This window comes from Erpetoichthys calabaricus, chromosome 5 (genome assembly GCF_900747795.2).
Source record: "Erpetoichthys calabaricus chromosome 5, fErpCal1.3, whole genome shotgun sequence".
NCBI classification, from domain to species: Eukaryota; Metazoa; Chordata; class Cladistia; order Polypteriformes; family Polypteridae; genus Erpetoichthys; species Erpetoichthys calabaricus.
In genome coordinates, this window is record NC_041398.2 from 93393997 (window position 1) to 93407734 (window position 13738).

At 36.1% G+C, this 13738-nt stretch overlaps 1 protein-coding gene across 4 annotated transcripts in view; it reads left to right on the forward strand.

Moving 5' to 3' along the window:
- lcorl (ligand dependent nuclear receptor corepressor-like) overlaps positions 1 to 13738 on the forward strand; it is a 215095-nt gene that overhangs the window by 176796 nt on the left and 24561 nt on the right. For 3 of the 4 annotated variants that reach the window (XM_028801767.2, XM_028801764.2, XM_028801768.2), the window contains one exon: positions 8772 to 13723. In XM_028801767.2, coding sequence (XP_028657600.1) covers positions 8772 to 13723 — 4952 coding nt within the window. Of the gene's footprint in view, positions 1 to 8771; positions 13724 to 13738 lie in introns of those variants that run through there. The other variant, XM_028801771.2, reaches the window with a different exon arrangement.

A 13738-nucleotide genomic window follows, 5' to 3' on the forward strand; every position in this document is an offset into this window, starting at 1 on the left:
CCCCCTACGTCAGTGCAAGAGAGAGAGAGAGAGAGAGAAGTAAGCTGGGTAGCTTCTCAGCCATCTGCCAATAGCGTCCCTTGTATGAAATCAACTGGGCAAACCAACTGAGGAAGCATGTACCAGAAATTAAAAGACCCATTGTCCGCAGAAACCCGCGAAGCAGCGAAAAATCCGCGATATATATTTAAATATGCTTACATATAAAATCCGCGATGGAGTGAAGCCGCGAAGCGCGATATAGCGAGGGATCACTGTAATCTAATGTAGATATTAAGCTATAAGAATGTATTTCTTGTGCTATTAGTGTAATGTATTAAACTAACTATGTAACCTTTGATATTATATAAACTATGTGTGTACGAAGAATGAGGATATAAGTATTGTCTAATCTGCTGACAGGATAAGAAATTGCTGCAACTGGTCTTGTGTGTGCATGGTGTTGACAAGGGTGTATTGTTTAAGACTGTGAGTGTGCTGATAACTCTTTTATCTGTAAGAAACACTGTGCGCTCTTGCTCGTTCCATTCCAGGGTGTGACCGCAAGCTATAACAGTCTGTGTGACCTCAAAATGAACTGCCATATTTCCTCTTTTTTGTTTAATAAACAAGCTGGGTATAAAAAGAGGGAACTCCCTGCTGATGGGAGGCTGATTGAGCTTACAGCTGCTGCGGCCTCCTGCTCACCAAGAATAAAGAAATTGCTTTTTTACTTTACTTAGGTGTCTGTCTCCTGTCATTCCTGGCTTTCAGCGACCACATGAGTGACAGTTTTTGTGTGAAAGAACCATTTTATTGAGAGGCGGTTAAAAGAGAATGGCCAGACTCATTCAAGCTACCAGAAAGGCCACAAATACTGAAATGAGTTATACTGTGATACATTGTAAATTCAGAAATCACCATCTATATATCTGAATTTGGATAGACCACAGCAGCAGAAGACAATGCTGGGTTAACATTCTGGGACACATTTATCACCAAAAGTGGATGATTGAAGATATGAAAAATGTTGTCTGGTTTGAGAAATCTTATTTTTTGCTACAGCATTCAGGTAGTAGGATCAGTAGTACAACACAAGTTTGCAGTACAACCACTATACGCTTTGCATAAATGAAGGACCACAAACTAATGTAAATAAAAGGGTACATGCACTGTGCAGTTAGTCCATTTTACAAATTTTGAAAGTAACCTGTGGATGGATAAACTTACTTCCTGTTGGTGAGCCAGCTTTGGATTTTGTTTACTTTACCTTTCTTACTTACATTAATCTATTTTAGTAATGTGAAAAGTATTGTTGAAAAACACTACAATAAAAGCATCACAACTCGATAAAAACTATAAAATTTTCATGGAGGAATTCCTTTGTGATTACCCATGTAAGTTTATAAACTTTATTATGTCAGAATGCTAACAGTTTCGACTAACCCTTTAATAAATGCAAAACTGACTGACTCACTCATTCACTCACTAACTCACCAATAAAAACACTTTTTCCCTTATGGTTAAAAAGCCGAAATTCGTCAGGATGATATATTTCAAGTCACTAGACATCTGCTAAGATACATAGTGGATGGATAGGTACCTACTGGCATATAGAAAAACTCAAAAATGCCTTGACAAATTTAAGTCAAATTTGGTGACAAAAAATGAAAACTGTTATTTCTCAATATTTGTCAGTAAGAAAACTGTAATGAGTGGACAGTATATCCCATTTTTTTGCCTCAGCTGTGGCTGCTTAGAGAAATGGGGAGTGTAGTTCATGCAAATGAATGCTGTAAGTAGAATAGTGCCACTGTGCAAGCTGATGCTGTGATTGGGCAGAAAACTGGGAATGGTGTTGAGTGAAAAATGGTAGTTGCCCTGCACAGGCAAAAGAGACGAGATGATGATCTGCATAGGAAGTGAAGTGGAGGAAGAAAAGAAGGCAAAACTCAAAGATGTGGTTAGCAAGTGGCCTCCTTGGGTAAACGCAGTACTCCCTATCCTGTTGGCTTCTTCTTAGTTCTCATACTGTGGCATAAAATTCTTTCAAATTTCAAGTTGGATTTAATTTTTGAAGGCTCTTGTATACATAAACATGGAGATAATGGAAGTGTAAAGAGGGCTAATCCATAAGTTTTTAAATATGTTTATTTTCACAGAGCAGAAATTTCCAATGGCATACTACTTAATCAAGCAAATAGTAATTTGACAGATAACAACCATTTACTTCAAAATCAGTTCAGAGAAAGCAAGAAAATTAACACAAAAGGAAAAAAGCAAAACAAGTTTTAACCCTGACTGAAAAAAGAGAGACAAGGAAAGAAATCTTTTTTTTTTTTTTTTCTATAATAGAACGATTAATAGTAAGAATGTTAAGCACATGCCTTGCATGTTTAATTTAAAATAATAATAATGGATTCTTTCCAAATATTATAAAGGTTTTATGTGTATCCTTTAAGATCCTATTTGTGCTGATTGTGTACCTGCTGCTAATTGGTCTTTGTGGCTTCACGGTTGTTAAGTATAACTGGCTGAAATTTTGGATTTTGAAACGCATATACAGTAATGTTGTAGCCGAGTCTTAGTTTTTTTAACATAATTGCATTTGTAAAAGTAATTTGGCAAATGTAAATAGAATTGCTAACAGGTCACTGACAGACTCAATTGGTCCATTGTTAGATTTGAATATAGCAAAGTGGTCCTTGGTGCAAACTTTTAATTTGAGGACCGCAGGTCTAAGAGACAGGCAGTTAGTTTATTTGTTGAAATTTAAATTTTCAACTTTCTGTTCTGTTATCAAAATAAAGGGGTGCAGTGGTTAAGGTTTTGGATCTCAAATTCTCAAGTTGTGAGTTCAAATCCTGCCACTGACACTGTGTGACCCTGAGCAAGTCACTTCACCCGCCTGTGTCTCAAATGGAAAAACAAAAGAAATGTAACCAATTGTATCTCAAATGTTGTAAGTCTCTTTGGATAAAGGCATTGGCCAAATAAATAAATGTAAGTTCAAATTTTCTAAGGCAGTGTGCACAAGAAAAGGTAGAGTTGGCAATGCAATATTTAATTTGTGAGGTGACATTGAAATCTGGGATTTTATATATTTTTTTCTGTCACAAATGTTCATAAAGTTTGTATTGCTAACTTTTGGAAGGATTTGGCATAGTAGATTACGGCTCACATTTTTCAAATTAACCACTATTATACATAGTACATGAAGACTTCTGTGTTATCTAATAATCTGGAATAGTAGATAGAGAGACTTGAGTTTCTTAAGACTTTCAACTTTGTTCTCCATCAATGCTGTATTTTTTGGCATTTTATTTATGAATCCTCTCATTAACCCAGGATGCGTTTCTATATGATCTAGTCACTTTTGTTTTAATAGGCGCTATAGAATCTTCCTCTTTCAGGCTTTTATAATTTTATCTCAGTTGATCTGTTCTCCATAATTAAATTTACATTTTTCACAATTGAGTACCATTTCAATTTTAAATGCAGGACTAAATTGTGAATCAGTATAAACTTTAATTTTGCCATAAAATACAACTAGCTGACAATGGTGCTGAACATGTTCATGTAGCTGATGCACCCATGGCAACATTCACCTGGGAGGACAGACACTTACAATGACAGGAGGTAGAAACCATATTGCGTCTCACTGCAACTGCGACCCCCGCACACCTGTCTCACAAAGACAGCCAGGCAGCCAGCCCCCCATGCATTCCTGCTGGCCGTCGAGCAGCCACTGCTGCCACAAAATGCAATCAGGCGCCAACAACAGGCAGCAACAGACGTTTTATGTTGATTTATGTGTGAAACCATTGCTTTGTGCGCTTTTCAGAAAACTGAGTTTTTTGGGAAAAAAATATTAGCTCTCAAAGAGTCTCTACTGAACATAGACTGTTTATGCTGCTCCCTGCTGGTATCTGTTTAGATAACTTTTTTCTAAATCTGTTTTCTTTTTTAACTTGCTGTTGCTCGGAAGGTGCCTGTTATAATGTTGTGATCTGGACTCTTGAGAGTAACTTGTTTTTATATAATAAACTAGATAAAACATTAATGCCCTGGCAGTGACAAATAGCATTAGTTGTATATTTGATTTGATTACATTCATGTTTAAGTTGAGATTTACAAGAAATATTTCAACTGCTACTATGTAAAGTTGTGAAATTGTGCATTTCCCCTTGGGATTACTAAAGTATTCTATCTCTCTATCTATCTATCTCTCTCTATCTTTCTGTCTCTCTATCTCTCTCTATCTCTATCATACTGCTGTTAAAAAGCACATTATTTGTTTAAAGTGTTTGCAAACCAAATACACGCAATACACTACTTTTTGAGTTCATTATTGAATTTTGCACATAACAATGTGATTGTTTGCAATTAATTGCAGACAATCATGCAATTAATCACGATTAAAAATTTAATTGCTGCCCAGCATTAGCAATAATAAGTTCAGGCATTGATCTACATGTGAAATACAAAATAAGAGAACCCTGAAAATGAAGTAAAAATGACTGCACATTATCAGATTTAAAACATTTTTTGAGATGGAGGTTCATACAGCTGTGCCGTTCTAGCTGCAGTTAAAAATGTAATTCAATGAACATGCTGTTTTTTGTTATTACAATTAAGGAAAAAAATTGGCAGGTATGTACTGTAAATGGGAATAATTTTAGTTGTGTTCTTTTTTGCATTTTATATTTGACAGTAACTAATGCTGTCTTGATTTAAAAAGTGTATTTTACATAGGAGAAAGTTTTTGTTGCATCCATTTGAAGTAATTACATGTGGAAATGTTAACATTCCTAATCATGAATGCAAATTGAATGTATACAGATAATTGCAAAGTATGAGTGGATTAATGAAATTTCTAAATTCTTCAGTTTTTGATGTTCTTACTTCTGTCTTGTGGTATCAGTAATCATTTTGCTTATTTCATCTTTAATGTGCAAACCTAATTCAGTTGTCTTGTCAATCTATCTGGTTTTCTTTAGTTTAATATTTTTGCTTACTAGCAGACTGAAATATAAATAAGTTCAGTATTATTCACTCTTCTCTGAGCTTATATATTTAGTGTACAGATCCATGCAAAAATTTGGGCACCCCGGCCAAATTACGTATTTTGTTCACATTTGGTTGATAGTCTGGTATTGCTTAGCTTGTTAAGAAAATCTTCTCAAGAAGTGAAATATGAATAATTGCTTTTTACACTGATTATTATATAATAACATATGGAAATCCTATCTCAATAATTAACCTTGTGAAAGGCTACATAAAAGTAGAAATATTACAGATATGTACATTTAAATCCCATGGGTGAACACTTAATGTAAGCACCTGTGGTAGCTTATAAGTGCTTTGCTTCTGTGGGAAATATCATTGGTGGACAGTTTGGTACTGAGGGATCTCAATAGCTGCTGACTTTTTTTCAAATCTTCTTAATTACCTAATGTAGTTTAGTTTATGGAACCTGCAATTTAATAAGATGATATGCTTTTTATACCTGTTCTCATTCTGCTCTCTCAGAATTTTTTTTCAGCTTATATTGTAATATTTTTGGAAAATCAGCAAAATTGACCAGGGATTTTTAGAACTTTAGAACTTCATATTCCACCCAGTTTTTAAAATGTTTAAATATGGCTACATAATGTTGAATAAATATATAGAGGTACAAATGTCATTAATTTAGCTCATGCTGCCTTATTATTTGCAGCTCCTGTTTAATTGCCCCTTGTTAATAGAAGTAACGATAAAAGCCTACACATTCTTAACAAGCTTGACGTGCAATTAGTGTAAAGTGATAGGAAATTAAATAAGGTTGTAGTAACAGTAATCATGTTTCAAAGATTCAAATTGCAGTAAATGTCACATTTTTAATTCCTGAGGGTTTAGTTCAGTTAAACGTAGATTAGAACAAAAAACCAGAAGTGCCACCAGACAAGCACTGGCCATTTCTGGGATAGGTTTTTAAAACTTTGCGCAGATAAAAGTGGAGTTAGTAGACCAGGTGTTTTAAATCTATTGAAACAAATTAGAATCTCTGGGGAGCATGGATAGGCAGAAAGTTTATATATATATATATATATATATATATATATATATATAATATTATTGTGGAAGATGACCCAGACACAGACAGGCGGACACGTTCAAGTCACCCAACACATGTTTATTTACAAAGTCCATTATATTCAAAGTGACACACAACCCAATACTCCCCCAATGTCCAGACCCCTTTCTCCAAATGCCTCACTTTCTTCAGGCTGCCTCCTTGCCTCTCTAAGACCTTGTCTTTCTCCTCGCCCGATTCCAGCCCTCGATCAGAGGGAGGCGGCCCCTTTTATAATCACCCGGATGTGCTCCAGGTGCCTCCCGATCCTCTAAATCCTCTGAAACTTCCGGGTGTGGCGGAAGTGCTGAGGTCCAGGGCTCCAAAGGCATTGGGGCGCCCCCTGGCGGTGACCACGGGCCCCTACAGGGTTGAGCTTCAAAGCTATGTACCCGTGGTCCCCATAGCCACCAGGGCGATTGCCCCCACAGCCACCTGTGACATATATAATATGGAAGAGAAGGTCTGTGATACGGTTTGCATATTTGCAGCTGGAGATCCACAAAGGGAAAAAATTAATCACGTATCATAAAGTAGTTTTTATTCCTGAGCTTTCAGCCCCTGCCAGGGGCCTTCATCAGAGGATAATGCTTATACTTACAAGGATCAAAGGCAATATAGAGCAAAAAAATCACCTTGGGGGGGGGGGGGGGGGGGGGTTATTGGTTGTAAAGAGTTTATTTATTATGAACATGTTCTTCTTAAGTTTGCCATTAATCGTAGCTTACACAGAAGATGCCAAAAAACTCAGCAAACGATAGACTTGAACCAGAACCCCCACCCCACCTGGTACTCACTACTTTATCACCACAAGGTGTCTGAAGGTGCAGCACGCATCCTGGCCAAGTCAGGCGTCAGAATAGCACACAAACCCACAACTAATTTGCGCACGGACCTCTTTAATGCTAAAAACAAGAAATTGACAGCAGAAACACGAAACGCAGTTTATAGCATTCCATGCAGTTCTTGCCCAGTGATATACATAGGACAAACTTCAAAAAGAATCGCAACACCGTCAGAAGAAAGGACGCAACAGAATCGCAACGCCGTCAGAAGAAAGGACTCGCGATCGCTGATCTACACGCATACTAAATCAACAGGACATACATTTAACTAGGACAATGTACAAGTAAGATTTAAGGCCAGTACCAAAAGTGCCAGAGAGCTGGCCGAATCTTGGCTATCAAATGAGAACGCTATCAACAGACATTTGGACATAAATCCAGCAACTTAAGAAGAACATGTTCATAATAAATAAAATCTTTACAACCAATAACCCCCCCCACACACACACACACACTGACTTGCCCCCCCACATAATTTTTTGCTATATATTGCCTTTGATTCTTGTAAGTCTAAGCGTTATCCTCTGATGAAGGCCCGTGGTAGGGGCTGAAAGCTCAGGAATAAAAACTACTTTGATATATGATTCATTTTCTCCCTTTGTGGATCTCCAGCTGCAAATATAAATATATATATATTACATTTAATAAAGTTTTTTTAATAGGCTATTGGTTAATGCTTCCCCTTCTTAATAGTTACTTTGAAATTAAAGCAAACGCTGGGCTGGCCATTGCAATATCATTTTAATCAAAGCAATTTGCCACTGGTGGCAATTAAGATGTAGGTCATTGATTTACTTTTTTTTTATTAATGTGTATTTCTGTTAATTTAAGATGGGGAAGCAACACATTATGGATGACAAATGTACTAAAAGTGGGATATTTAAGCAATGTAAACAATAAATCTTTTTCTTATAAATTAGTAAGATCAAGACTGATGTTAATTTCTGAGATTGCAGACTGTCTGTAAAATGTATAATTACAAAAAACATTGCATAAATAAGAGATTAACCTCAATTCAAGAAACAGGACAGAACCAAAACCATAATGTTTTTTATGTAGAAGTGTGTACAACTTGAAAAGCACTGCATTCTGCCTAACTTGTATCCATAGTTGTGTCATAGGAGTTTGCTAGCTATGCTTAATTTTTATAAATTAATATTTTATGGATTAGCTTCACACATGATTTATCAATCCAAGGAAAACATTTTTTTATAGATACTGTATATACATTTTTTATGGGTTAAGAGCTTACATGCCCTTTATTATATAAAAAGTTATAAGAAGAAAAAATGGGTTGAAAAAGTACAGTGGTCTTAATATCAATGGTATTTTACATTCTTAAACTCAATGAATCCAACTAGGAATATAACAGAGGACCAGGGTCTGTTTTAGTAGTACTGGACACAAAAGCCAGAAGACAGCTCTGAATGGAACAAAATCCATTTGAAAATCTACTTGCCATTTTTACTAAGCTGAAATATTTCCATAAGGAAATCTTGATTAACAACGTTAATAGCATGCATCATCCCAATGTTTGTACTGAGCCAGTGAGTCTTAGTACAGTGTAATATACCCAAAACAATGCTATGATTAGAAAGAAAAATATAAATTGTATATTATACCTATACAAAAACAAAATACATTTAAATCAAGAAAGTGCTTCTACAACGTAGTAAATTACAGATATGGAAAAAATTTCTAGATATGTCATAAACAATATACATAAAATAAAGGGTCTTCCTCAGCATTTGTTCAAGATCCTCTTTAAGTAAGCAGTGGTTTTGTTTCAGTAAAATATAACTAACAAGCTTCTAATAAACTTGTCTTTATAGCTACAAGTTGCCAATTGAAGTAGCTCCTGAGCCCCACTTGGAGAGTCCGGATGAAAAGCTGGAAGTCCGAAGAACAGCTCTTGAAGTGATTTTGGCATCTTTGTGTCCATTTCATAAGCATCTGCTTTACAGTATATTATTATTCATGCATGAGGATTACAATGTTTCTCACTATTTGGATTGCCACAGATGCTTTTCATGCCAAAACCTGCACTGTTACCACTTAGTTAATCAGGTAAACAATGACAGTTTCAATTTCAAGGAGAGCAAAATGACAGACAGATGCTGCACTCATTATGGCAGACTGAATCCACATTCAAAGCCTCCCTTATGTATCTGTGAGAAGAAAATGCATTGCGTGTCATGCCAGAACAAACCAATAACATGCATCAACAGAGCAGCTGGTCACAGAGGCTGTGATATGTTTGACAATCACAGATGTCATTGCTCTTGCCAGCATTTTGAAGACACTGTGACCACCCCATCCTTGGCAGTTAATTTAAATTGTTGTTGTAAATCAGGGAGTTCATTTAGTCTATCTGTTGGAGGCAGTACCTTTAATAGAGCTTGCAGCCCATCACCACCTCCACTGTCACCTGTAGCAAATGAAAGTTCTGAGAAATCTGATCATGGTATTACTTGTCCAATTTTGGAGTATGCTAGTGGAATTATAAATAATCAGCCTCCTTCCCTTTTGCCACAAGAGACTGAAGTCAGTGAGAAGATCTTTCCCAATAAATATGAAAAGAAAAGAAGAAATTTAGAAAAGGACATGCTTGATCATCAGCTTCAGACATCAGAGAATGACAGTATTAAGTATACACCAAACTCTGGTAACCAGTTAGAGCAAACAGAAAGTGGGGCTTTGATTAATGATTTAATGGAAAGGATTAATGAAAAGCTGAAAACAATTGAACCTCTTGAAAAACAATGTAATTCATCTTCTGTGTCTATGGTAGAATACCTTGAAGAGAAAAATGATAAACATTTAGGAGAAATTATTACATCCATTTTGCACAAAAACAATGGTAATAATGATTATAATTTGGGAGAGTTGCTTAATCAACATGAGAAAAGTGTGGAAAATAAAACTATCCAAACACGTTTTCGTAGGAAGCAAGAAACTTTATCTGCAATGCATCAACCTCCTGATTCTCCTTCATTGCGTCGCAAAACATTACAGATAAAAAGAGAAATAGCTTGTCTTGATCAGTCTTTCTTTGCAACATCACTAGTAGAAAAGAATGTGAAAAAATGCATCCAACCTGAACATAAGTCTTTTCTTCCACACAGTATTGAAGTTGCACCAGCAGTTGCAGAGTTCAAGAATGATTTTGAAGACCGTGATGCCAAATATATTAAAACACTTGAAAACAAACAAGTGCCATCAAGCCAAATACAGAAAGATGACTTGTTCACAAATCATCACAACAGTTTAGCTGAAAAGACACAAGAGTTGCATTCAGTGCAAAAGGTTGCTGATGTCTTGAAACCTAATGTTGATCCAGAGCTTGGTGAACTTCTTGATGTCCCCAAGAAAAGTCAAAATTTGTATGGAAGTGAAAGTGAAGAAAAAGACAATGTGGTGAATGCATGCAGTCCTTCTAGATTTGAGCAATTTAATAATTCACACAGAACAAAGAGAAACATTATTCCCCCAGAGAGATTTTCCATGTATGTTACGGAGCCCCGGAAGATGTACTTTGCTGCTTGCTTCTCAGAAAGTATTTTTATGAAAAGCTCTGCAAAACCTAAAAAAATATGTAGAAAAGTCTTTGAAAGCCCTGCTTCAAGTCCACCAGTTAATACAAACCCTGCAGACCCAAAGATTCAGACTGATAACCATGAAAATGAAAACAGAAGTCCTTACAGACTGACACAAGAACTAATCTCCAATAATGTGCCTTTATGTAACAATCAAACAAACCCAGAATCTCCTGAAGCCCCTATCACAGATATAAGCAATGATACAAAAGACAGCAAAGAACTTTATAGCCAAGACACTAAAAGGCATAATTCTCACAAAGTAAAGCAACTTACTATTGAAGTTGTCACTGATACATCAGTAATTTTAAGGTCACCTGATAACAACAGTGATGACGATTCGTGTTACAGTGTTAACAGGGATGAGTATACAACCAGACGTAGAAAACCCGTTAGTCAGTCCGACCTGCGGCTTGTGTGTGAAGCAAGAGAAAATACTGTTACATCTTATACTAGTCCGATAAGACTAATGTACCTGTCTAAAATAAATGATAAAGATGGAATTAAATACACAATTACACCTTCATTTTCAAACCCCATAATTAATGATAGCTGTGTTGTAAATACTGAGATCAATAATTCATTACAAAACAAACATCTTGATAAAGAGCCAAAATCCCCCAAAAGCACAGAGTCAAACAGCAGTGGTAATAACATTGATAAAGATATTCATGCATGTAACACCAAAACTACTTCATGGGACTTAGATTGTGATAGTTCAAAATATGAAAATTCAGGAGAATCTCAATTATGTATGAAGGAGTCTCTTAAAAGAAGGCCTGGTCGACCGAAAAAATTAGGTCCTCAAATTGAAAAGCAAGTAAAAAGACCAATTGGTAGACCCCCAAAGCGTAAAGCAGATTGTTCTTATATTCCACCTACAAAAAATGACACTTTAGACAATATGACCACTTCTGCATGTCCATCAGATGGAAAGGAAGAATGTACCAACAAAAACATCAAAGTTACAGTGGTCTATGGTAGATCAAGAAGAATTAAAAGGTTTGTATGTGAAGGTTCTGAATTTTTCAGGAAGGTTCATCATGAAAGACCAAGCAACACAGGTTTTCATAGTGTTTTGCATGAGGAGGAAACAGGGACTTTAGATGCAAATTTGAAAGAAAATTCAAATAATGTTGCTAACAAGGAACCTGGAGACAATCGATTCGAGTTCATAAGACCTGTAAAAGACAAAGAATGTGCTCCTCCTCCAAATAGCAACTCTAAGCAGTTGAACCAAAAAATTACAGCAGCAATGCGAAAGCCAGGTCGCCCAGCAAAGATAAAAATTTCAGGCATTTCAGTAACTGTGAATGCCATATCTCCTAAACAAAGAAAGGTTAGCCTTAGCAGTGAGCTACCAAAGCTATGTGATACAACATCTAATTTGGCTGAACAAATTTTTCCTGTTAGCAATGAGAATACCAATGAAGATGATAACATTACAGTATCTAAAAGCACAAATGTGCATCAACCAGAAAATAAATTAAACAAGGTAAATAAACCACTGCTGCCATTAAGACATTCTGATAGAATACGAAAACCTTCAATACACTTTCTGCACTCCGTTGCATCTTGTAGTATGTTTACACATAGAAGTGCATTGAAACAAAAAACTCAAAAGCTCTCTTTTGATAGTAGTAAGAATAATATTGACAGGGTGGAAGTAACAAACCTTACAAATAACAGAAAATGTTCTGAAAGTAATACAAGAAGCGTTGAAAGAAATTTTACTGAACATAAAGAAAGTGTCAAAAAAAATCTGACTGAAAATGCTGATGTGAATTCTAAATATGAATTTTGTGCTGAATCAATTTTTTCAACTAAAGAAGTTCTCAAATGGTGGCCTACCTCAGCTTCAAATGATACACTGCAAGAGGAGCTAAATCAGCGGTTTGAGCAAATATCGAATAGCTGGCTCTCCACCGGTGCACAAAAGCGGCAAAATGAACGTGTGTCACAGGTAAAGTCAAAACCAGAACTGGACGGCAACCCAAAATCTGTAGTCAGGATGCTTTTTCGGAAACACTGTGATGTGGATAAACTTTGTGTGTGGTTCATGCAAAGTACAGAAACCCAGACTTTGTCAATTGTAAGAAAGGCAAATGCTCGAAATCCCTTGGAAATTTTGCATTATCCTGGGAAACGGACAATAGACCAAGCAGACATTGTTAGAAATTCTCAGACTGACCGCATAAGAAAGCATGTTAAAAAATTTGCAGTGGCTTCCCCTTTAAGTCCTCCAGCTCACTTTCAGAATCAAGAGAAGGTGGATTATGCTAGAAACTTGAAAGTGAAGAAGCAACTGTATTCTTGTTTGGATTCTGTGGCGTTGTTAACTTTAGGTGATAGAAAACTAAGGCATAGAAAGCATGACATATGTAAAGCTGTAGATGATCATTGGAAGAGGAAAAACAAAATTTCATATAAAACAAGACTCTTGAATGGGCTCAACAGAGAACATTTAAGCAATGTACCTGTAATATTGAAAAGTCCAAATACCAATATTTGTGAAAGAAATCTGCATTTTGTTCGCACAAAGTTTTCAGAGGAAACTCAAAGCCATTCATTTGGTATGTTGTCCCATGATGGAGAAAAGAAAAATCCTGATCTACACCTAGACCAAAATTTTGCCAAAGAGCTTTTGGAATCTGAAGAGAAAATGCTCTGTAAAAAATGGAGTCCAGAAACCTTGAAAGAATGCCGGGTATTCCTTACAAAACTAAGTCCACTGGAAGGTACAGATCATGCTTTAAATCTTGGCATACAATATAAAACTACTATTTTGTGTAAAAGTAGCAAAGATGAATCCACACAGCCAAAGTGCACAATTGATGAACACAGTTTTTGCACTGTGAAACTCTATGATGTTTTGTCAAGAAGTACCAATGTGTTGTCCAGTACTACATTGATGGATAAGAAAAGATTTAAGAAACAGAGTGAATGCAGGCTTAATGTTGCTTCTCATGGAACACGGCATTCTCCCAGGTTAAAACCAGAGACCCTTATAGCCAATACTGTGAAAGATGTCTATGAGGATACAAATGGAATCACCCAAAGCAGAAAAACCTCTGTGATGACACGAAAAAGATCAAGGCTTGCCACATGTCTGAACAAAACTGCAAAAAAGAGAAGACAATCTTTCACAAGCAGCCCATCAGGGAGGAACTATTCTCATTTTGTTCTAGGTAAGATGAAGTTGA